At 39.7% G+C, this 25,373-nt stretch overlaps 1 protein-coding gene across 8 annotated transcripts in view; it reads left to right on the forward strand.

Annotated features, from left to right (window-relative positions):
- Nucleotides 1–25,373, forward strand: part of trps1 (trichorhinophalangeal syndrome I) — a 146,963-nt gene that overhangs the window by 24,750 nt on the left and 96,840 nt on the right. For 7 of the 8 annotated variants that reach the window (XM_064348432.1, XM_064348435.1, XM_064348431.1 and 4 more), the window contains 2 exons: nucleotides 4,974–6,016; nucleotides 17,092–18,176. In XM_064348432.1, the coding sequence (XP_064204502.1) occupies nucleotides 4,976–6,016; nucleotides 17,092–18,176 (2,126 nt within the window). In that variant the 5' untranslated portion in view covers nucleotides 4,974–4,975. Of the gene's footprint in view, nucleotides 1–1,606; nucleotides 1,746–4,973; nucleotides 6,017–17,091; nucleotides 18,177–25,373 lie in introns of those variants that run through there. The other variant, XM_064348437.1, reaches the window with a different exon arrangement.

The following is a 25,373-nucleotide window of genomic DNA, read 5'->3' on the forward strand; positions in this document are numbered from 1 at the left end:
CCAGTTCGATGGGCAGTCAGAGCTTCCCACTGTGCATTGCAAATGTGCACCTGAATTAAGAGGGGTCAGACTGGTTATATAGAGCTAATAAATATTCCACCCTTTTGACATAAAAACCCTCCTGTTTTTTTTACCCATGGTACAGACGGATCAGTGTTGTGCTCCTTCCCGTATTTGTTAGTTTTAATAGTTGTGCTAATCTGCTGAAGAACCTGTGGAGCAGGCCTGGAGGATCTGACTCATTTAACTGTAGTGGAAGGATGCAGTTTGCTCATTCATTAATAAGTGATCTTTGTATCAGCCTTTCTTCTTTCAAGATTATTTTGCTTGTGCTGCTTTTTTTGTTTGGTTGTGATTGGGTTTCTTCCTCAGAATGGGCCTCATTCACAAAACATAAATACAATCAGATCTGATAATTAACTGTGCTTACAAATGTTTCCACAAACATTTCGGCCTTCATTATTTTTTTCTTCTCTCAATATGTTCTTTGGCATGATAAAAATCTGTGTGTTTGTAAAAATGCATTAAGGCATATACACAGCGGAGGTTCCTATTTAGAATGCTTTATTTATTTTTGAAGTTAATTTAAGTAGTTTCAGACCTCATAGTAACAACAAAATGTTTATCAGTACAATTAGGCTATAGGTCCAAATATGATATTGTTTTTAACTACATTGTCACCCATCTGAATACCAAAGTTTTTCAATAGTTTTTATTTTTATTTTATTAAACTTTGATTTCAATTTCAAGTTTAGCTTTTGTTTAATCTTAGTTTACAATAATAATATTTTCGGTAACACATAATTTCATTTTTTTTTTTTTTTTTTTACAGAAATAACGGTAAAATATAAAGACCCACAAGCATGCAGTCAGACCCAACATGTGGCCATGGCATATTCACTACTTTTGGATTACTTGCCCATTTGTGATGTGGGGAGAGAGGGCGTCTTTATGGACTGTGCAAATGCCCTACATTTGTGTAGGGCAATGAAAGGCTGATGTTTGCACACGACCCTCTTTATGGTAATCAACATGAGCAGGCACGCACCTCCAATTTTGAACAATTGACATTCATCCACTTATACACCTGGGATACACAAACAAATTGAAGGTCAGTGCATGTTTCATGAATGCCACATTGATTTTTCTGCAAATTTATTATCAGAACAACAGTAAGAATAATTAAGAGCAGTTAAGATAAGTTTTACGAACGAAAACACAAATATCCTACTATTCTCACAATAATTCAAGTGTTTTAAATTTAAGCTAAAACCCAGCAATCAACACTGCTATTAAAACAAAGCAATTTACCAACAGTGGGGGAAAAAATACTCTCGTTAAAATAATTAAAATGTAGAGACACGTCCAACTCAGAGAATGATACCAATCTTCAAAAGATCCAGAGCTAACAGTGAGTTGCTACTTTCTCATCTGTGAAGTTCATGCTGTTCTACAGTTAGTATTGTGTAGATGTGGATTGGGTTGAAGCTGTGCTGAATAGAATTAACTGGAGATGGAGAATGAGCAAGGTGTTCTGGCTCTAAGTAGGGGCCCTTGCAAATTGAAAAGAGTTATAATGGATAATGTAACAGTATAGATGACGCTTTATGTATACATCTGTTCTGTGTTTTTGCATTGAAGGGAGGTTTTGCGATGGCCCTGGTGATGTGCGCGTTCCGATGTGCTGACCCTTGAGGGCAAATTGACATTGGGTTCAGTGCATGCCTGCGCAGTTCTATCAAAAGGTGCTTCACCGTGTGCATTTCCTTTTGTGTTCACATCTCACCTTAATGGTAAAATGTCCGTCACTCAGAATATTTTAACCTCAATAAGCAGTAATAATTTGGTGCCATTTCTTCGCTGCAAATCTGAGGTGGGTGGTCAATAAGTGGCCATTTGGATGTGATTACCGTCTCTTCTCTCTGCACCCATACTCCTACCATCTCAAATGCTATGTACATTGGATAGACAGATGACTAATATAGTTAGGAAATATTGTCTTTCATGTTGAGGAAGGGAAATGCAAGATCACTGGTGGATAAATTACACAGGCATCTTTAATGTGCACTGATATCCATTTCTTATGGACTATGGAACATGAAGGATCTCCTTCCCCTTAACTTTTAGTTAGGAAAGTAGATTGCCCTCTCCATTTCAAATGGCACATTATATTTAATTGAAAACTTATTGAACACAATGATATACAAAGAATTCTGTAATTCTATAATTAAAAAGTGATCAAAATTGATATGTTAGATGCATATTAAATGACACACACCCCTGGTACCAGACTGTTTCTGCTTCTGATGGGGTTTGGAATTGGAGTATCTCACTAGTGCTCTGAAGTATAAATATAATTGTATGGCGGCTTCAGGGATTAAAAACTTTATTAAAGACTTTAATGTCAGGCTTCACATGTACTTTGGTTCTGAATGGTGCAATAAATACTCTGCTTGTCTCATTGGGCCTCATTCACAAAGCATGTGTACGATCACATTTGATTGTAAACCGTGTGTAAGAACATTACCAAGAACATTTCAGCATTCATCATGTTTTTTCTTATCTGTGTTTGTTCACGGTTGTTTCCTTATGCTAATCACATGAACAGGATTACACATAAAATTAACAGAGTCAGCATTCATCATCTCATAAACCTGGGATATGCACAAAAACAACGGTCTGCATGTGTTGTGAATCCCATATTGGTTTCTCTTTAGAACTTTTTTGAGAACAAAAATTATAAGAATTTAAGAAAGGTGAATGAGGCCCATTGATTGCATACATTGCTGGTTTGCAGTTTATTGTGCAATGTGAAATGCTTATCATTTCCAAGGGGTTATATTTATCCCAGGTTTATTAAAAATCCAAATCCCTGGTCCACTTTTCCGGGAGTTTTAGGATTTGTTCATTGTTTACTTACCCCACCCACACAGTTTTATTCATTTCACATAGATTTTCCTATAACTTTAAAGACGTTTTGGGTTATGGGTTGATGGTCTGGACTTTTTCTGCAGATGACCAGGTGCCCATTCAGCATTTTAGTTTGATACGTTGTTTAATAGTTCATGTTTAAACTCATTAAAGAGGGAGTGCCTCCGGAGTGCCAGTTTCATTTATAAGTTTTGTTCTGCTAATGGTCTATTTGGACAATAGCTGCCTTTAGAGAGACTGACGTATTAAGTGCGTTTTTTGTGGGAATTTGCTAAACTCCCATGGGAAAATGAGACATGTCTGCTACCTGTTCTGCGTCGGTAAGCTAGGGGTTTCCAGGCTTCTTGCCCTGGTTGTGACCCAGGCATCCAGGAGCTACTTTGTCTATTTTTGCTTTGTGTTTCAATGTGAAGCGAAAGACATTTTCAGGGTGTGCTGTTTAGTAGCTTAGTATGCATTCCTCATTCCAAGTTTTTTTTTATGTATCCTAGATGTTTGTATGACTTCATATGGTATACTTTAACAGTATCAAGAACAGAATTTTGAACATGTTTATTTATTTATTAGGATTTATTCATTATTAGATCAGCAGAATACATTGATTTTGGAAGGCAGTTTAACAATCGGACCTGACATGTTCGTCTACACTAATGATATGAAGTCATCTAATTCAGTGGCAAATAGACTTTGTGTTTGTATTTACTTGCAGCCTATAGATTTTTTCAGAACTAATAATAATAATGATAATGAGATTCCAAAACTTGTCAAATTAATGAATTTAGAAATAGATTGATTTCTTTGAATGTATGACGCTGTTATTTATACTTCACTATTTCTGTATGCTCAATACTATTGATACGGCTAGTAATAATTTTACATTTTATTTTTACATTAATGTAATACTTAATTATGAAATAATGTTAATTGATTTTTGACAGCCATTGGAAAGCTCTCTTTAAATTTGGGAATATTGTTTCTATGTGTATGTATGTGAGTACGTTGAAAATAATGATCACAAAATACTGGTTTGGCCTGTGTTGCAATGTGAATACAACAAAAGCAGTGAATGTGGACTGGGTGTGGTCAGACTTGCTTGCTCTTGGTTTATATTAGACTTTCATAAGGCTTTTATTAGCACAACCTACTTTTAGGCGTTGTCTTTGCAAACATAGAGTAGATAGCCTTATTTCATACCATTTACTTTACAACAAAATAGGAAGTTGTACTCATTATTTTAATTTAACAAGAGATAAGAGTGCTAGTTGTAGATTTATTTTTGTTTCAAGGGCCAAGATGCAAGTATTTTCAAATGAAATTAACTATAAATGCTGTGCATATTTCCTTTTTCATGTGCTATCAAAACCTTTACAGTTTACAGCAGCAAAACCCTGCTTTGCTGAAAGAAAAAATGCTACTTAATACATTATTCAGATTGTCTATCATTGAAAACAAAGTTAAAACAATGGCTTCATTTAAATTTAATCAGTTTTTTAAGTTTGCTAATAAAATGAGTACAAGAAGCAAGAATCTAGTCCAAATGGATTTTTTTCTTTGAAAGGGTACATGCATTAAAACAGAGGTCCGTGAGCCAGATCAGTAAATTGCGTGCACAGATTTTATTCATTAAATTATTATGAACAATGCCAGATGGCCTTAATTGTCACTGATATTTGAAGATCAGTGTCGTTTAAGGAGTAAGCTGTTAGATTATGATTGTTTTAGGGTAAGAGCAAATGACTACTTTCTAGCATGAAATTCAATAGAGGAACATTTTAAAATGTAGCCTAAACAGCTTATAAAAGTGAGGGAAAAGCCAACACTTTTTAGCCATCTTTTTGTATCTGATGACAGCTCTTTCTTAGGATGGATTTGAAAAACAGGGCTGTATGAATTAACCTGATTTACAGTATCAAGGTTTTTTTTTGTCCATGACTGGTAGAAACTGGTAGAGCGATTACTTCAGAATTTCCCCCTTTGGAGTGTTAGATTGTTGTGATGCAATGTGCAGCATTTTCACGCATTTTGCTGTTTTTCTATCACAGATATGGTGCGAAAAAAGAATCCCCCTCTGAGGAGCTTCGGTGGTGAGGAGCCGGAAGGAGAAGCGGCTGTGGGTGAGTCGGCGAGCGTGGGGAGCGAGGACGGCGCGGCGCGGGGCAGGAGCAGAGACGCGACAGAGCCCATGCAAGACGAGCCCAGGCCGGGCGATGTGCTGATGCCAGACAAGAAGGAGGATCAGTATGCGCTGGTCTTGGAGCCCTCTCCCAGCATCAAAAGGGACTTGAAAAGCGCGGCGGCGGCAGCAGAGAGCGAGAGGCCTGGCTTCAATTATGAAAGCCACAAGAAGGGCGGAAATGTTCCGTCCTTCCCCCGTGATGAGGTGACAGACAGAAATATGCTGGCGCTCTCATCCCCAGCTGCCGGGGGCGTCTGCGACGGGCCCGAGTCTCCGGCAAGATCAGAACCAGATGAAGACGAGGGCCGGGCCTGCAGCCCAGCCCGGGACCCGGGGGAGGGCCGAAAGGGAGGGGACGACGAGGAGGGGCCGCTGTACTCGCAGGGTGGGGCTGGCGTCATTGTCCAGGGCTGCCCCGATGACGCCGCCGCCGCCGCGGAAGGGGACCTCTCCCACAGCCCGTCAACGCAGCTGGCCACAGAGCCTGTGGGCGAGGCCAGTAGAGCCAGACCCAAAGAGCCGCCTCACCTGCCCCACCTGAGCAGGAGCAGAGAAGATGGGGCCTGCCTGCCAAACGTCGATGTGGACGTGGATGAAGGCGCCCAACAGCCCTCCTCACCCAAACTACAGGACTTTAAGTGCAACATCTGCGGCTATGGTTACTATGGCAACGACCCCACAGATCTGATCAAGCACTTCCGCAAGTACCACCTGGGCCTGCACAACCGCACACGGCAGGATGCAGAGCTCGATACCAAGATTCTGGCGCTACATAACATGGTGCAGTTCTCTGCCCAGAGCCACACCAAAGACCTTCCCCGCCTGCATTCCCACAGTGTCCTCACCGGGGTACTGCAGGACATGGGGTCCCCCCGGCCCCTGCTGCTCAACGGCACCTATGATGTGCAGGTAACTGTGCGCACACGCAAACACACACAAATGCGTGCACATGCACACGCACACACACACACATACACACACATGCACATGCATACGCACACACACTCACTCACTCACTCATTGAGACACGCACTAACACACACTTTCATACAGACATTCACATACACATACGCAATCACAGATGCATGCACCAATATTTAAAAATCATGGTGTCACACATCTTTTCTGGAGTACTGGACAATGAATGTTGATCACTGTCCAAGACAGGTGCCACTGTCAGTCCCCTCTTGTGTCAATGCATCATGATAACAAAAATAATTCATTTCTTCTAACAGTAGCAACATTTTACATAAACTAATAAAAAAGTATAATATATTGTAATGTCTCGTATGTTACCATGTTATGGTATATGTTATAAAATATGACACCCCTCAATGAAAGCAATTCATTGAAAACATTGCAAAAGTTTTATTTAATGCCACAATATAGGAAATTATAACAAAGATCTATAAACTACTGGGCAGACGGAGGAGGTAGTTATTAAAGATTATCAGATTTTGATTTGAACTGATTATATTTCTTGCAAGACCAAACAAATTGTTTGAGATTTTTTATTTGATTTTTGCTCGATCTTTAGAATATCTGGCTTGTTAAAAATTTTACTTTGGAGACGAGAGGACATGAAATGTTTTCAGATTTGTCAGCCTCTCAGTACTGGATAATTAATGCATATTTTTCAACAGCAAGTTAACAATTGCAATGTCCTTAAATTGCTTTAGAGATAGCGTGAGGTTGTTGCAGTTTTAGTCTTTCTTTTATAAAGGGATAATTTCTTTTCATTCCTGCAGGAGGGTGGAGTTCTCAAGGTGCCTTCCCTCCCCCTCCCCTCTCCCTCCCTTTCATAACTGGTCAACACCTCCCCCTCAAGGCATCGGCTCTTTGATATCTCCTGTCCTTCCCCTTTTCATATTCACTCTAGTTTGACACTGCTCTGTGAAACCATTTGTGCCTCTCCTTGAAATTGCCCTGTTAAATTGACTAATCTTAAGTTCACTTGGTATTTCCTCCTTGCTACTTCTTCACCTTCCCCCACAAGAAAAGAAAATGTCCCCCCCCCCCCATACTAAAAGAGGTTAAAGGCCTCAGCTTTCCCCCTGAACCCTCCTGAGCTTTGCTGTGGCTCCTCCTCCAAACCAAGCACTTCATGTTCATGCCTACGGACCAACTCCTTGGTGCGAGTGATCGCTAATCTCTTCACAACCCAGAGTCTGACGTCAAGGCAACAAGCTCTTTGTCCGCCCAGTAAGCCCTGCTCTGTCAGGATTCCAAGCCTCTTTCACTTGGGGATGAGTCATTGTGCAGTTCCAACACGAATGGCGAACTGCTCTAACTGCAGTACAGTGTACGTTTGCAGTCTAGATCCATTCCTCCGGGTTTCCCCTATAAATGCAGTAATCCCCTTTTCAGATGCACCCTTTCTCAAACTATTAAATTATAAAAGTTCTGCTCTACTTTTTAAATGAATAATATCAGTGCAATCACATTTTATTTGAGGAGTTTTTGCAAAAGGCTGTTAACAGCAGCAAAGCTGTCGTTTTCCAACCAGCCTGTTCTCTCAACCAGATTTTTTAAAGACGTGTAGTACAAGAAAGTTCAAGACATAGCTGATGTTGAATAATTGAATTAATTTTTTTGATAATTTTATTATGTTTATTTAATTTCCTGTATTTATGCAAAGCATGGGAAATGCTGTTTAAACTGATGACAGCACAGACAAACCAACACAGGTGTGGCAGTGATAATCTTTGTATTTACTTTTAAATGATGTAACGCTGTTCTTGAAAATGTCTTCAAACAAGGATATTGGGCTTGTCTCACACACCCATTTCATGACTGTTCTAATCCTTTTTCCATTTATGCAGCTACTCTGTGGCTGCCCTTGTAATCCTCTTTAAATGGCATGCATGTGCGCGCACACATACACACGCACACCTTGTCCTCTATTAACACAAAAACTGTGGTCCACACTGCAGGCCTGTATGACATTTTCCTTGGAGTATAAACGACTTATAGCTACACACACATACACATAATAATAATATTAATATACAAGACCCACCCTCGTCAAGGTTGAATGATTTCTTTAAGTAAATAAAATGTATACCTTCTACGTGTAATCACGGAAAGCTGCTGTGAGCATGTAGTATCATTGGAAATTGGGGTGAGGAATAAAAAATGAAAGCACTCACTATTTGTCCTTTGCAGAAATTCCCATGCAGTAATACTTAAAACTGATTTCTCATTGCCCAATCAAATTTGGGTGAAAATCCACTACCAGCCAGTTAAAACAAGAAACTTGGTTTATATTAAATGACAAGAGGTAATAGCCAGTTGTTGGATACATTTATTAGCACAATTTAAACTGTGGTTTCATCTTGAATTAAACAATGTAATGCATACAATTCAAGTGGTTTGCTTGTATTCTCTGAAAATGACTACCTCCTTGGCACAGAGATATTTGCTTACTTCTCACATACTCTATTGTAATGTTCTAATTTCTTCATTCTTTATAATTAAATAGTCAGCTCATTCTGATATCCCACTACTGACTTAATTTGACACATATTTTCAAATGTATCTTTAAAATGAAAATTTAAGGGTAATATGATGGGCAGAAGAACAATTCATTTTTCACATTGTTATATGGGAAAATGTTTAAACTGAAAATGTATGTCAGTTTCCCTGACGAGAGAGGCAAGCTGCCAATTATAACAAATGCAGATTTAAGTTGTACCAAGTAATCTGAAAACATTATCTTTTTTTCGGCACTCAATGTGGGGCTGAGCATGTACAATTCCCACCCCACTTTGGAATGGCCAGTCGTTAGCAACCGCTGTTATGTACATGTGTGGACCCCACTGCCGATTCGGGAGCATGTTGACATCCACAGTTCTTTTTTGAAGCACATGGTGGCCAGCTGTTTCTTTTCACAGCACACGCATTAGCTATAGTCTTTAGCTTTCATAGCTGTAGTAGGTTTCACTGCAATCTACGGGTGCCTGATTGACCACCAGGGGTCAATAGCCAGCGATGCGTGCTGAACCATTCCCTGGCTAATGCAATCACTATTTGTGTGTTGTTCTTATGAAGCGACAGGCCACAGTCAGCAAGCACATAATCTTTTGATTGTGCCTCTACATCTTTTGGTTTGTGCGGATGTATGATTTATGTTGTAGATGTTGCACAACATACTTTAGTATTCCTTCAGTGATTACATAGCTCAGTGCAAACATTGTCTTCATAAATTAAGAAATACAAAGCCGAAAAAAATTGCTGAACAAAGTTGTAAAAAGATCTCCAGCTGTTGTGAAAATAAACACATTTTATTCATGATGAAACCTACTGACAAAGAGTAAAAACATTAAAATGTTTCATAGATGAGGGGGATGCTTTGGATCTTGGGCAGTTCCTTTTGTCCATACTTTCCTCTTGCCATCACTCTGGTACACGTGATTCTTGGTATCATCTGTGCTCAAGACCTTTTTCTAGAACTCTTCAGTCTCTTTTGGGTACTTCTTAGTTAACTGTAAACGGGCCATCCTGTTTTTAAGGCTGACTAGTGGTTTGAATCTTTCAGTGTAGTTCATGAAGTTGTGTGTGGACAGTAGTCACTGACACATGTTTCTGATCTGTCAGACAGGTGTTTAGGGGGTTTTCTTCATTATGGTGAGACTTCTTCCATCATCAACTGAAGAGGTCTTCCTTCCTACCAGGCACTTTGCAATTACTGAGTTACTGTGCTCACCAGTGCTCTCTTTCTTCTGAGTGATGTATACCTGCACAAATGAAGCAGTTGACCATGCCTGAATAATCACTAAAACCTGTGAAGCCACCACATTGTGGTGCCCTGAAATGGGGGATTATGTATGAAAAGTGTTGTTATTTCTATGTGATGAAACCAAAATGTATTAAAATATTCTTCCATAAAAGATGAGAATCTACACATAACCTCTTAGCATGCACCCCCTAGTGGTCGGCACGCTGGCATGCCTAGATTGTTCAACTCAGACATTCATTGCTCCTGCAACCAAAGTATGAGTTTAAAACAGAAATACTTTGTTTTAGTTTCATTAGTAGACGATACATGACAACTATGCCGAATACAGAGTTTCGCAGCGCCACCATTGTCACTTTTGTCGCTCATTTAACAAGCACCCCCTCCCTGCGGTCTCATTTGCAACTACACCCCCCACCCCAGACATAATGGCCAATATTGTCTATCTTGGCATTCATAAAAATATTCTTTCACCACTCAAAAATCATATTAGCAACAAGTTAAACCCAAAAATAGCCCTAAGATATGGCAATACAGCAGTGAAAACGCTGCTCACTGTGAATAACAAAATAAGACTAAGTTAAAAAAAATTATACCATATCATTCCACAGCCATTATCTGGGACTAAATATTAAATAAATGTACAACCTTACCATTGGTTTTATGCGTAGAGATGTCCCTTTTGAGGCTGAGTGGTCAAATATTGTCTCGGACAATCCGTTTGTGAAATATATGCGCATTTGTGACATCTGGGTACCTTCAAAATAGCTGTGCGTAATACCACACGTCTTAACGCCTTTTTAGTACAGTTTGGCTTGACTGACAATTCATTTATTCAGTAGGTGACAGTATAAGCTTTCTAACAATGTATAACATGTCTAATTTTGCTTTTGGAATAGCTTTTATAGCTCAGCATAACCAAAAGTTTTCTCATCATCGCATTCACTTACGCATTCACTCTGTGGTAGCAGTAAAAGACACTGCACCTGACTAAACGTTATCAATGATTTTTCATAAATTCTTGGGAAATACTATTATTGAGGACTACTGAGCATAGCTAAGCCATATGTTTGCTGACAGACCTAGCTGACATAGTTTTCTGGAGTAAGACAGAAGCGGAGAGAACTTAATCATTGATTTACTGTCTCTGTCTCTACTGAACACAGATAAGATTTCATCATCGCTATGTAAGTATTACTGCTCAAAATATTTCAGTTATATACATTATTTTTGTAATTGAGTATCTTTAAATAGGTTAGTAGTATTTTATAATGAGGATATTTCACACTGTAATGTAAACGTTTGTCGGTAGTTTTTGTGATGCATACAACAGTGATGACATGAGAGTTGGAACAAAACTCATGGTGGACATTTGAAAATTGTTTTCATGTCGTCCCGTCCCCATACAAGAAAACAATACATACTGTAGAGTACAGAAATACAAACGAGAGTTAATTATTACATATTTAGATACTGTACCGCATTGTGTGACAATGTTTTTGCATTCTTTTTGAATCTGATATCAATGTTTCATCTTAAACCTTCATAAGGGGCTCATTTGTGTACTTTAAAATGGACATAAAGCATTTGATTCATATTTGGAGAGATTTTGAATATGTTTATGGACCCCTAGATATTTTATACCACTGTACTGATGCAAAGCTTGTAATTCCCACTTGAAAGTGATGCAACAGTGCATTTCTTGAGTCAAAACAGTTGATTTGTAGTGAAATACGTGAATATGTTGTGATTTACAGCAATGCATAATTTAGACATTTTGGATAGATTTGGAGATGCTGGATACACTGCTGAGTTTTTGCTTTTGTCGTTCTACATATTCGCCCTTAGATTTTATGAACTTGTGGTCAAGTTTTTGATCCAGGACATGTGTAGTTTAACCTGCTGTATATTTGTAATCTCTCGGTATTTCATTGCAAACTAAAACAGAGCACATTCATTTTAGATTTTATGCCTAGACAATTGCATTTGTGGCACTTTATTTCTTCCAAAATTATGAATATAAACTAATCTATCCATTGTAAATGGTACAAATGTCTTACTTCATTTAAGCCACTTTTCAAGTCTCCGTGGTGTTCATCTGGAGTTATAAAGCTTTAAATAGGGTATCCCCTAAATGGGATAAAGGATTGGGCAGATTTGGCTTGTGTGCTAAGGGGTTAAACCATATGTGCATTGTTTGTTGCAAATCTAAAATCGGGGAGTACAGAGCCTAATCAAGAAAAAAAAAAAAAAGTCTTTGTCCCACACATTTTGGCACTCACTGTATGCTGTGTATAATTCCTTAGCTTACTCAGGTTTTTGTGATTTCTGAGCTCACCAAAGCTTTTTTTCTTCTTAATGGTCTTCACTGCAGTCAGTGGAACAGATTTCTCTCTAGCTGCATTCTAGCTGAGTTCTTCTGCTGTTGTGGTGCAATTTTACAATGGTTTCTTTTGCTAGACACCACATAATATTTGTCTACTACCTTTTGATCTTCCAGGTCTTCTCCTGTTAACATTACTGCCCATTCGCTGGACCCTTCTGAGTGTGTACTGAACAATGCATCTGGATATCTTTCTTTTTTATTTCTCATGGAGAATAACCTTGCCACAATATTTTCACTTTGTCCTGCACATCTACACCTAACTTTTTCCTTTGACGTATTTCTTGCACCATTAGTGCCTGTTTTATTTACACACATGTTTACACCTGTTAACTATAGGCCAATGGTATTGGGCTACCTTTTTTTTTTCTTTTTCTTTTTTTAATTTAAGGTAGATAAGATTTCAGTCAACTTAACTATGCATCCACCCCCCATTTGCAAAATGATTGGATAGCCTTTCAATAATTTGTTTAATTGTAATTAAAGCCAATGGAGGCTATTAACTGTATTCTTCTCTACCTAAGGTTTAAAAAAATAAAACACAAGTGGGCCAGTACCTTTGGCCTGTACTGTGTGTGTGTGTGTGCTTTCCTGTCCTGCTGAAAAGCTACCCCATAGCATGATGCTGCCACCAATATGTTTGATGATAAGGATGGTGTTTAGACGGAAAATAAAGCAAAATGTTTGGCACAAATCAAAGGGCCTTAACCTTACCCTCAACAAGCCACAAAAAATTTTCATGGTCTGTCATATAGCTTCTGGCAAACGTCAGGCGTGAATTAATGTTGACCTTTCTAAGAAGTGGCTTCCATCCAGCTGCTGTCCCAAAGAGGCCAAATCTGTGATGTGCTGAAGAGACTCTTGATCCCTAGATGGTTTCTCCCATTTCAGCCATTGAGCTCTGCAAATCTGTCAGCGTTGTAGCTGGCCTCTTAGTCACTTCTCTGATAGTTGCTCTGTTTGTTGAGGTTGGTGGGATAGCTGTTTTGATGGTTGTTTTTATAGCCTCGGTGTTGTGCCATATTTGTTCCATTATGTTACAGTGGACTTATGCTACAGCTACAATGGTACTCCTAGGAAGGGTCTAAGCAAATGGTTTTGGAAACCTTTTTAAGCTTGTTGCCTCCCAACGTCTTCATCTTGAAGTCCCAAAGGCAGTTCCATGACAGTGACTGATCTGATCTGCTGTTTCAGTTGTGAAACCTCAAAAAGTCAGTGATATGTATTCTGCAATCATTACATGGTACAAAGGTGACTTCAGTATGTGATACAGTCTTGTTGTCTTATTGGTCGCACCAAATGACATTGTTACATTACAAAATACTGACCAAAATGCTTTAGCATTTTGAAAAGTGATATTTTCAATATTAACTCTACCATATTGGGATGGCAGGTATGCCATCCAGCCAAGTTGCGACCTGGTGGGGCAAGCCACATACCTATACAGCACCGCAAGTTAGGCACTTTTCAGGGTTCCCCACAGACGTAGCTGCTACAGCCACAGACTTAGTTAACAGACTCTCAGCCCTTAAAAACATAACTTTCTGTACATTCTGACCACATTTCAACTGACAGAATTCATAAACAACTTCACATGTCCACACAATAAAGCCCCAAACTAAGGCGATTTTGCATTTTCTCCTTTCTTTTTTTTTCCTGCCACAAATGCTCCTAGCCCACAAAGAATATGTCTCCCCATTGGTCATTTTACGTACATCAACCAATGAAAACAGCGGATGCGAACACAAAATGAACATATACACAAGTGTGCTTGTTTAAAACAGTACAACGTTGCAGCTTTGATGACTTGGAACTATTTAGGTGACATCGGGTAGCATTTCTTTGGAATACAGCTTCTTTAATTTCTGTGTGGCAAGATAGCCTATATTGTTTGTAGTAAAGTAACTTGGTGTCATTTTGATATGAATACTTTTAATGGCAGGCCTAGATGTAGCCAGTTTGAATGAATGACTTGTAGACAGTGCTTTGTAAGTGGGAGTAACTTGGCATTTTTGTTTGTTGAAAACATGTTTTTCATTAGATCACATTATACAATTCTATACCTTTACATATATACCCTCAAATCATTCCAAGAGTAGTTAATTCATGGTTTATAATATCACTTTTTCTTTGTTTTATTTTGCCTTTGGACAATTACACTGCATTGCATTTTTGTACGACGGTGATACATGGCCAGGGATACATCAACTCATGTTTTAATTGGCTACTAAAAGAAGAATACCAATTTAAATATGCATAAATTATTACATGTCCACATTAAAAATTCCACTTTTTAAATACTACAGCTGAGTAGAGCTGTTTTAATTTAGGTGTGCTCTTATTGGTTGGCCTAGGCGAATGCAATTTCTTTATAAGCCCTCTGGATATTGTGACGTCTTTATGGGTTCTCAGTCTGGCTTAAAATATGAATCCCAGTCTCCGGTACACTGATGGTCAGCCATGTGTCACAGTAATAGCAGCAGATTATTACTTGTTACACAGATGTTACAGCCTTTTATATATCCGTGCATAACTGGGGTCAAGTCAGACACAACGGTCGAAAGGGTCTGGACTTGGATGTAGGAGTGAGGTGTGCGACAATTCCCCGTCTCTCCGGTAATGCAGGACAGCATTCTTTTCCAGTAATACCAGATACAGATTGTGTCCATACCTTCTGTAATGCTCAGCAACACATATTCCCACTTCATTTGATAACAATAAAAGATGTGCTTTATCCTTACTTATTTGTTGTTGATTTGTGTAAGGTCAGAAACGCAGGTGAAATATGGCCAGTGTATGTACTCACGGATTTTACGGCCATCCAACGAGCCTTGATTGACAAAAGAATCAGCAAGCCCGTAGAATTAGAGCGCCCTAGGTCGCAACTTGTGTACCTTTCTGTCCTGCTCCGTTGTCTGTTATTTCGTGGAGATGCACTTTTAGTGTTTGTAAGGTTTATAAGGCATTTTGATTGGCTTATCTGCAGGTAGGAATCTTCTTCGCTGTTTTGCTAAGCTAGAACCGGAAAACTTGATAGTGGAGAATAGGAGCAGACGCATATGTCCCAGCAAGATTTGCATATGAGAAAATAACAACAGTGTGAGAGAAATTAGGAGAAATTAGGAAATTGCATAGTTGAAACAATATGTTTTTAGCAGAATGGGCATGTAGGTGAAGGTTGACATGATCGCAGACTATAGTTTCCTTATTGAACGGTATATATAACTGTCAGTATAAAGCATAAAGTATATGTGCTTTTCTCATGTTCAGTACTAGTAGTTATAATTATGAGTGAGTCATGATTTTAAATGTAATGTTTTAATGGGGAGTTGCAGAACGTACATACGTAGTAATTGTTTGTGTGTGGCTAGATAGAGAACAGGGCAAGGTAACATGAATGTAGAAACGTGGTTAGTAGAAATGGCACAGTGGTGAACTGGTGTAACTTTTTAATAAAAGGAATACATTTGCTGTCATGAAATGCATATGGGTGGCTGTGAGTGAGTTTTCGTAAAGCAAATATAAGCGTAAGAAAACGTTAGTGTAAAAGAGGGAATTATCTGCCTGAGGGCGAGGCGGGATTCAATCCTTCAACTGGAGGTTTACCAGTCTGTGACTTTGTTAGTGCAGCACCATGACATAGCTATGCAATGCATGAAATATCATTAGCAAACCTGTCCGTGGTTTTAAAGAAGAACACAGGCCAGTAAGCACAGAAGAGCTCCCGTTGAATCCATGTGGCTTTGCAATATTGTAGCCGGTTAATAACTGAGAGTGCAGATGGTACGTCATAATGCAGTGTATACGTTCGGTGAACGGCTGGTAGATATGGTGCAAAAGCAATAATTGAGAAGTAGTAGACAATTATGGGTGAGGCTAAAAGCAGGTTAAAGAAACGTGTTCCTAGCTGGGCTTGAACCTAGGACCCCATGTTCTCAAGACTGTAACCTTGCCCACTAGGCCACAGGCAGACTAGCTGTTTAAACTGGCAATGTTTCAGTAAAAAGGTATGGATATTTTGCGTGTGTATGCAAGTTTTTTATTGGGTCGTGTCGGTGAAGATTTGGCTGGTGTCGGTAAAATGTCCAATGGGGAGACATTTTGTTAGTGGGATAAGCGGCAGGAAAAATAAGAATGAGAAGAAGAAGAAGAAGAAGGAGAAAATGCAAAATCCCCTTAGTTTGGGGCTTTATTGTCTGGACATGTGAAGTTGTTTATGAATTCTGTCTATTGAAATGGGGTGAGAATGTACAGAATTTAATGTTTTTAAGGGCTGAGTGTCTGTGGCTGTTGTGGTTATTTCTGTGGGGAACCCTGAAAAGTGCCAAACTCTTGGTGCTGTATAGGTATGGGGCATGCCCCCGCCAATGCGTAACTTGGCGGGACGGCATACCTGCTATCCCAATATAGTCCACAGAAAGTCTGTGTATTCTTTGTGACCTGAGTGGCCACAGTGTAGTATTTTGGTTAGGGAACCGGTTTTGTAAACTAGGTTAAGTTCCCAAGTAGTTGTATCCTTGAGCAAGGCACTATATCCAGCTGTGTAAACAGATAATAAGCTGTGCATAAATGGATACAAAAAATGCATGGAAAAGCAGGGGCTTGTTGTTCTAATGAGTGCACATTCATCTTATCAAGTGCATTAAAATTGACAACCAAAAAACAAGCACTGGCTTGTAAATGGAAAATATATTTTGTTTGAGGGAAAAATAAATATGAAAATTAAAATTATTTAGTCTCAGCTTTGTTTTGCTATCTCAAGTCTTCAGCCATAATGAAGGTGTAAGACAAAGACTGGAAACATTGTAATTTTTATGTGAACTTATCCCCTCGCGTGATGTAAATTAATCCGCTTGTTTGTCACAGGTGACTCTGGGAGGCACCCTCATTGGAATTGGCCGGAAAACCCCAGATTGCCAGGGGAACACAAAGTACTTCCGTTGCAAGTTTTGCAACTTCACCTACATGGGCAGCTCTTCAGGCGAGCTGGAGCAGCACTTCCTGGCCACTCATCCGAATAAAATGAAGTCTCATCTGCCCTCTGCCCACCCTGAAGGCAAGTCGCCTGAGAAGAGCGACAGCAAGGGCAACGGCCTGCCCCGCAGCGGCTCAGACGCCGGCGAGGCGGGGCGGTGGGCCGACCGGGTGGCTGTCAGAGCGGAGGATGACACTATCGCCGGATACTCGGTCCCAATCCAAGGTGCAGACTCCCATGGCCAGAACAACGTGGAGGGCAGCCAGGCGGGGTATTACTGGTGCAAATACTGCAGCTTCAGCTGCGAGGCGCCCACTGCACTGCACCTGTTGGAGCACTACGAGAAGAAGCATTGCCAGGCCGGTGCGACAGACCGCACCTCCCGAGAGGACTCGATCCGAAGTGACGGGGACCCGCCCTCGAAGAGGAAGGAGGCCCTGAGCAAGGCAGTGGTGGCTGACCCGGAGACCGTTGTCACCAGCTACAACTGCCAGTTCTGTGACTTCCGGTACTCCATGAGCCACGGGCCAGATGTGATCGTGGTTGCGCCTCTCCTCCGGCACTACCAGCAGGCTCACAGCATCCACAAGTGCACCATCAAGCACTGCCCCTTCTGCCCCCGCGGCCTGTGCAGTCCAGAGAAGCACCTGGGCGAGATTTCCTACCCCTTCGCCTGCCGCAAGAGCAACTGCTCGCACTGCGCCCTGCTGCTGCTGGAGCTGTCCCCTGCCGGCCTGCCCCAAGCCAAAGTCAAGCACCTGTGCGACCAGTGCTCTTACTCTGCTGCCGACATCGACCTCCTCCTTCTGCACTATGACAGCGTCCACAGTGCCCATGGGGTCCTGGAGATCAAGCCGGAGGAGGAGCCTGCCCGTCTGGAGGCTGGGGTCACCCCTGCGAAGGAGTCGAGTAACCGCTCCTGTACCAAGTGTGACTTTGTCACCGAGGTTGAGGAGGAGATTTACCGTCACTACAGGTGAGGACCCCCTCTACTGCACAAAATGGCTAGGTTTGTCATTTTTTCTTGTAGGTTTGTCCAATATTCTAACTAAACACAGACAGTATTTTTTCTTCTTTATTTAACTCAAAGTGAAGCAATAAAATAAAAATGCATTTGGCTTTTAGTGGACAACAAGTTTTCTCAGTAACACAGTTCATATAGTTCTGAGCAATATATCTTGGTGAACTACTGTAAACTAAACTTGCGGTCCAAGCTATTTTAAAAACGTGGTAAAATACCTCCCTTCTGCACAATACGAATGTGAGTGAGTGTGGGTGCGTGCGTGCGTGCATATAATAAATACAACCTCTAAAATCAGGAATTGCAGTCCATAACCTGAGCGTATGATATCAGTTAGGCCTACATGTTCTTCCTGTTTTAGCTGTTTTTGGCATTGTTTATTTTTAGGGCTCAGATGTTAGGTATAAATGAGTTGCGTGCAGTAGCAAAATGCTGCTCCTGATTTTCTGTCTATTTAAAGGTCTGGACTGATGTCATCTCTCAAAAAAGGGCCGTGGGGTAATGTTGTCATATATAACTGCCCATGATGTCACCATCTTATTACCATAGGAGATGATGATCTAAACCAAATGATCACTTTACGTTTCCACAGTTTCATCAGCACTGCACAGAAAACCCCAGGGAGGATACACTCTATTTATCATTTATTAATCGCCAGCAACATTCAGGATAGCAATGAGAAGAGAAATAAATGGTTTTAATATTTTATATGTAATTTAAGGAAATTTAACAATGTGAGAATGTTCAATGCTTTTTTTTTTTTTTTAAAAAGCACATTATGGGCATATTCAATATGTTGTGTATTTTTATGCACGTTTTGCTGTTAAAGCAAAATCTGCTGGAAATGTATATTTTTTATGTCTAGTGTGGTGCAGTCTGAACCTGCACAGTGACAACCCCTAATTTTCACTCAGTCCTGCATTATGCACAATAGATTACATATGACTGAATGTAATCAAATTGAATGAGGTAAGTGCTGGCCTCAGCTCAAATTTTAAGCAGTAGCAAGCACCACTTAATTTAATGTACACATTTATATAGTATAATTTTGCATATTTTTTTCTTCTTCAGTTTTTGTTATTAGACTAGTTTTTCAGCCTCACAAAGAAATGAAAACCTAAGTGGTAGTCCACTTGGGACAGTCTCAAGATGGTCTATATCTTCCATACGTGTCTCCGTCTTGAAGAAAACACATAAAGCCTTCTTTTATTTACTCATGAATTATCAAATTTTATCAAATAATTGTCTTTTAACAAGGATTTTTAAGAGAGCCTTGATATCAGTGTCATGTTTCCTAAAAATAACATCCTAAAAATCAATTTAAAAAGCAGAGTCATTTAAAAAGCACAGTCGGTGACCATTACTGGTTTATTTTATAGATGCCCAGTGCATCCAAGCAAGCACTTTTTCCTGGATGAATTTTCTCATAGAACCACATTTGGTGTGGTTTAACACATGTATTTCTATGTATGCCAAAATCTCACTGGAAGCTTCCTGCCCTGATAGCTTTTATCATAAAAATGTGCAGTAACACAGTAGCTGTGACACTAGTAGCACTGCTGTCATTTTTCACCTGAGGCTTATGCTTTCTTTAACTGAGGAAATGTTGGTATCAAAGGTTTTGTATCAAAATGTGTATACATGTTTGTATGTATATATGTAGGTCTGTGTGTGTGTATGTGTGTGTATGTATGTGTGTGTGTGTGTGTGTGTGTGTGTGCGTAATTAGATCTCTGGACTAGTAGTGTGACGTCCATCATCAGTCTTGCGTAAAGGCATTTATTTATACAGAGGTCTGCCTGCTGTGGAATCCAAGCGGGCACATTTCCAGCCCTGCCGTGGCGTTTGTGTGCCGGCTACTGAATAAGGTGCTTTATGTACTCCAGACTCATGCCATGACACATGGAGGAAAGGGAATAGGAACGAAACCAGGCGCCTGTCCCCAGAGAGCCTTCTCCCTGTAGCTGGTGGGGCCCAGCCTGTTTCAGCCCAGTGCGAGGCACACCATGTCACCCAAGGCGTAATGCAATTGTAGGGGCTGGGATTTACGAGATGGTCAACGGGATATGTGAACTGGGTCCACCCACTGCCCTCCCAAACTTGCCAGACCACCGAAGCCCCTCTTTCTCACTGCTGGCTGGGCGATCCCAATAAATTAAAAGTGCGCCGTGGTGCTCAAATTGGCCATTACTGTCTGAGCTGTGCTGAGGGACAGCAGGCGTGAGGGATGCCAGTTTAACAGCACAGCCCTCTTGGTTCTGGCTTTTTGTGATTCTTTTATTTTTAAAGTTGGCTTGTATTGTGCACACAATGTCATTTTAAATTAGAGTCCTAAGTGCTTGGTCATTTTCCCCCTGTGGCCCCACTAAGAGGTTGTCACAGAACTCTGCCCTGTACTGCTACAGTATTAGTCCAACCAGTCCCATACAGTTCACCCCATTTGTCACTTGCCTCACCCTGTTAATGCCTGTGATATCAGCCCCGCCTCAATCCCACCCTCCCCCTCACCACCCTGCCGTCATGTGAAAGACAGGGAACAGACTGGTGAGTTTCAGCCAGGATGTGGTGTAATTTCCATTTCCTCTCTGACGTTATAGGGATGCGTGTGTCACACTTGGGCAATTCACAGCGCCAGCAGGCCAGGCCTGTCCGTAAATAGCAGTATTGAGTTTGTTTAGTGATGCATGGCTGAGGGAATTCGACTTCATAAAGTACAAATTACCGCTACTCAATACCTTCATTGACATCGATATTGGTCTGGGACTCATGCCCATATTCATTTTTTGAATCAATAATCATAATTAAAGTATGATGATAATGGGAAGGAGTGTTAGGAACAGGATTAGGTTAGGATGCTGCAAAAGAAATGATCAGTGCTTTCTAGCTTTTACATTGTGTATATGCTTACATTTTTATTTACAGCTTGTCTGAACACGCACAGGCACCTCCATTAACATGCTGTCTGCCCTCTGATTTCATGGGAGTGCCTTATTAATTTTGACACTGGGGCAGATCAATGCATGTTGGTTGCACGAGAGCTGTTGAGTAGAGCTTGCTGCTCAATTTTGTCTTCTGCGGGTAGCACTCTTTAACATTTTTGTGTCGGCTGTTTCTGGTACTGCAGTGCTAACACATCTTTTGTTATTAAATGCAGTAGACACCCTTGTTTTTCACACTAGACTGCCTCAACATCAGCAGAAAAACCTGGAAGGGCTCACTCTGTTGCCCAGAGAGAAATTGGTATGAGAATAAACCTTGTGTAGATTGTAAATGTGTACGCTTTATTTTCAGCTTCCAGCTTTTGTTGCAATTGTTTTATTCTGGTTAAACATTCATATATATTTATAAGAAAATTCAAATTGAACATGACATGTTCAGAGAAAAGTACATGTTAAGATGTTTATGTTTAAATTAAAGGCTGAAAATCTGGTGAGATGTGTGGTGTAGACCATAGGGTGGCCTACACTTGAGACACAAGTCCCCCATGCAGAGAGGGGTTCAATTCCACAACATGGAGGAGGCTGGACTGTTTTTGCTCCTTTAAAAAAAAAAAAAAAAAAAAAAGTCTCAATATGTTTCAAAATTCTTATAGATTAACCCCTTTGCACAAACCCCCCAGTGGCCAGGATGCCAGCATCCTCAGATTGTTGAACCCAGACATTCAGTGCTCCTGCAACTATGAAAGTGAAAACAACAAACTGTGTGTTCTAGCTTTATTTGTTGACTATAAATGACAACTATGCCATATGCACAGTTTCTAAGTGCCACCCTCGTCGTGTAGTTTGTCCATTTAACCTCTTAGCGCAAAGCCCCTAGTGGTCGGCATGCCGAGATTACTAAACTCAGACATTCGATGCTACTGCTACCAAAGTATGAGTTAAAAACAGAAACGCATTGTTTTAGTTTCATTAGTAGACGATAGACGACAACTATGCCGAATACAGAGTTTCGCAGTGCCACCATTGTCGCTCTGGTTGTTCATTTAACACGCTCACCCTCCCTGCAGTCTCATCTAGAAATCACCCCCCACCCTTGACATAATGGACAATATTGTCTATCTTGGCATTCACAAAAATATTATTTCACCACTAAAAAATTGTATTCTGTCATAGCTACAAGATAAACCCGACAATAGCCCTAAGATATGCCTATACAGCAGTGAAAACACTGCTCACTGAATAACGAAATAAACGAGAAAAAGTTTTTAAAAATGATACCATGTAATTCTACATTTAATATATGGGACTAAATATTGAATAAATATACAACCTTGCCATTGGTTTTACGCATAGAGATGTCCCTTTGGTGACTGAGTGATCATATATTGTCTTGGACAATCCGTTTTGGAAATATACGCCCATGTGTGATGCCTGGGTACCTTCCAAAATAGCTGTGCGTAATACCACACCTGTTGTTTACGGCGTCGTCGCCCTTTTTAGTACAGTCTGACTAGATTTACAATTCATTTATTCAGTAGGTGAGAGTATAAGCTTTCAAACGATGTATAACATGTCTAATTTTGCTTTTGGAATAGCGTTTTATAGGTCAGCGTAACTGGAAATTTTCTTATCGCATTCAATTACGCATTCACGTGGTAGCAGTAAAACAAAGACGCTGCTAACGAAAGCTTGTCAACGATTTTTCGAAATTTCTTGGAAAATACTATTATTATTGAGGACTTCTGAGCATAGCTAAGCCATATGTTTGCTGATAGACCTAGCTGACATAAGCCGCGTTTCCACCGCAGGAACTTTCCCCAGGAACTAGGAACCTTTTGAGGAACTCAGTGCGTTTCCACCGCAGGGACCAGGGTCTAAACCTAAGCCCCTCTATGTTCCGGGGTCTTTATTTTACCCCCAAAAAAGTCCCTGCTCGGGTGGTAGTACTTTCCAAAAGTACCGAAACGTTTGGGGTGGAGCGCAAGCGCTGAACATTTCTGATTGGTCGAGTACTCGCAGGATTTTATTTCAACCGCCATTTTTAAAAAGTTTTTTTTAACCTGCTGTATATATGCAATCTCTCAGTATTTCATTGCAAAACTAAAAAAGTGCAAATTAATTTTTGATTTTTTTGTCTAGACAATTGCATTTGTGGCACTTTCTTCCAAAATTATGAATATAAACTAATCTGCATTAGTTCTGTAAATTGTACAGATATCTTCCTTAATTTAAGCCATTTTTCAAGTCTCTGTAATGTTCACATCTGGAGTATATATATAAATATATTGGTTTTACAAGATTCAAGATTCACTGGTCATTTATTGTTTTGTTTATACCAATTTGGCCAATTAGTTTTGCTCTCCTTAAATGGGGAAAGATGTATAAAAACAGCTGTAATTCCTATAGGGATCATTGGATATGGATGCCATTCAATTAAAGCTGATTATCTGCAATTTCACATATTAGTGTGGAGTGAATACACTACATTTTATTTTGGTGTTTAAATAATTAGTCGATCAACATTGGTTCGATTATTTGAATTATCGTGATTCATTGGATAAATGGTGTTTTTCTCCAAGCTCGGTGTGCTAGTTTTTTTAGTTGTAGATTTTAAAAAGCTCACAGTTCACGCAGAAATAAGCATCGCTGTAACTACAGGGGCCATAATCCATTGCACCAACAGACACGCAAATAACGTTACTGTTCAGAAACACACAAAACCCAGTACTCACACAACAAAAATGCTATTGAAGTTGGACTAAATATGTGTATGTACTGTTACTGTATGACTGTACCCAACAACACGCATATATTCCATAACAACACTTTTACTCAGCGGAATCTCATATCTGCCATGAAATTGGTCTAATGATTTTGCCAATGTTACTAAACTTGCTCACGTCTCTTGAGGAACAATGAAGATAGAAGCCTGGTTTCTGCCTGCTAGAGAGAAAATGTCTTTAATTCTAGAACCGCATGTATGATAAGGGAGATAAATTGTTAAGTCAACAAATAAAAAATGCAATATTCACACCTGAAATCCATAATATGGATATAGTTGTGGCTGATATACCGATCAGCCACAACCTTAAAACCACCTGCATTTTTCTGCTTTTTTCTGATTTAATATTTTATTTTCTCTGTTTGTAATCAAACAATTCACACGTGGTCAAAGCGCAGACTCAGAGCTTTTATTAAAGGGTATTCTTATACATTTTGGTTTCACAATCTAGTAATTACAGCACTTTTTATACGTAGTCCCCCATTTCAGTGTTTTAGACAAATTAACATAATGTAAAATAAAAGAGTCATGTTTTGTATTTGGTTGCATATCCTTTGCATGCCATGACTTCCTGATGTTTGTGACCTATCAACATCATCAGAGTCTGGATATCTTATTGTCAGGTTGTCCTACAAGCGATACAAAAACTCTTTGCATTTGAATGGATCTCTATGGGAATTGGGGGGTGGGACTAAATTCAGCTGTAAATTATGCTGATGCAGTATGGAACACATTTGTTAAATGGCTTTAAGTCATCAAGGGTCCAAGGTATCAAATGAGCCTCAAACCACCGAGCTGCTGCCAGATATGCAGTTGATACTACAAGAATTGTTTCTCCTGAATATTTTTTCCATTGAGTTCAACAGGAAAATTAATCAGGAGAAATAATTTTGGGCTTGGCCCATTTTTTTTTGCCCAGGAGTGTACATGGTGAAACCAAAATGTACAAGAATACCCTTTAATAAAAGCTCTGAGTCTGCACTTTGACCACATGTGAATTGTTTGATTACAAACAGAGAAAATAAAATATTAAATCAGAAAAAAACAGAAAAATGCAGGTGGTTTTAATGTTGTGCCTGATCGGAGTATATTTGAAGACCAAAGTGATAATTATGCTATCACAATATTGGAGCCTTTGAAAATAGATTGAAAGTTTTAAAGCTCTATTTTGAACAGTTAGTGTTTAACATTATAATAAAAAATATACAAAAACAATTCAGTTGTCATTATTCCATGGTGCATTCATTTTTCCAAATAAATAAATTAAATACATTTATTGAAATAATGTGATTATTTTACAAAACCGAATCAAAATTGAACCAAACTCAAAAATAGTAATTGCTCAACACAACCTCATATTTATTGTCACATTTCAAATCCAATGTGCTGGAGTACAGAGCCAAAACAATAAAGATTTAGTCACAGTACAAA

Source organism: Anguilla rostrata, chromosome 8 (genome assembly GCF_018555375.3).
Source record: "Anguilla rostrata isolate EN2019 chromosome 8, ASM1855537v3, whole genome shotgun sequence".
Lineage (NCBI taxonomy): Eukaryota > Metazoa > Chordata > Actinopteri > Anguilliformes > Anguillidae > Anguilla > Anguilla rostrata.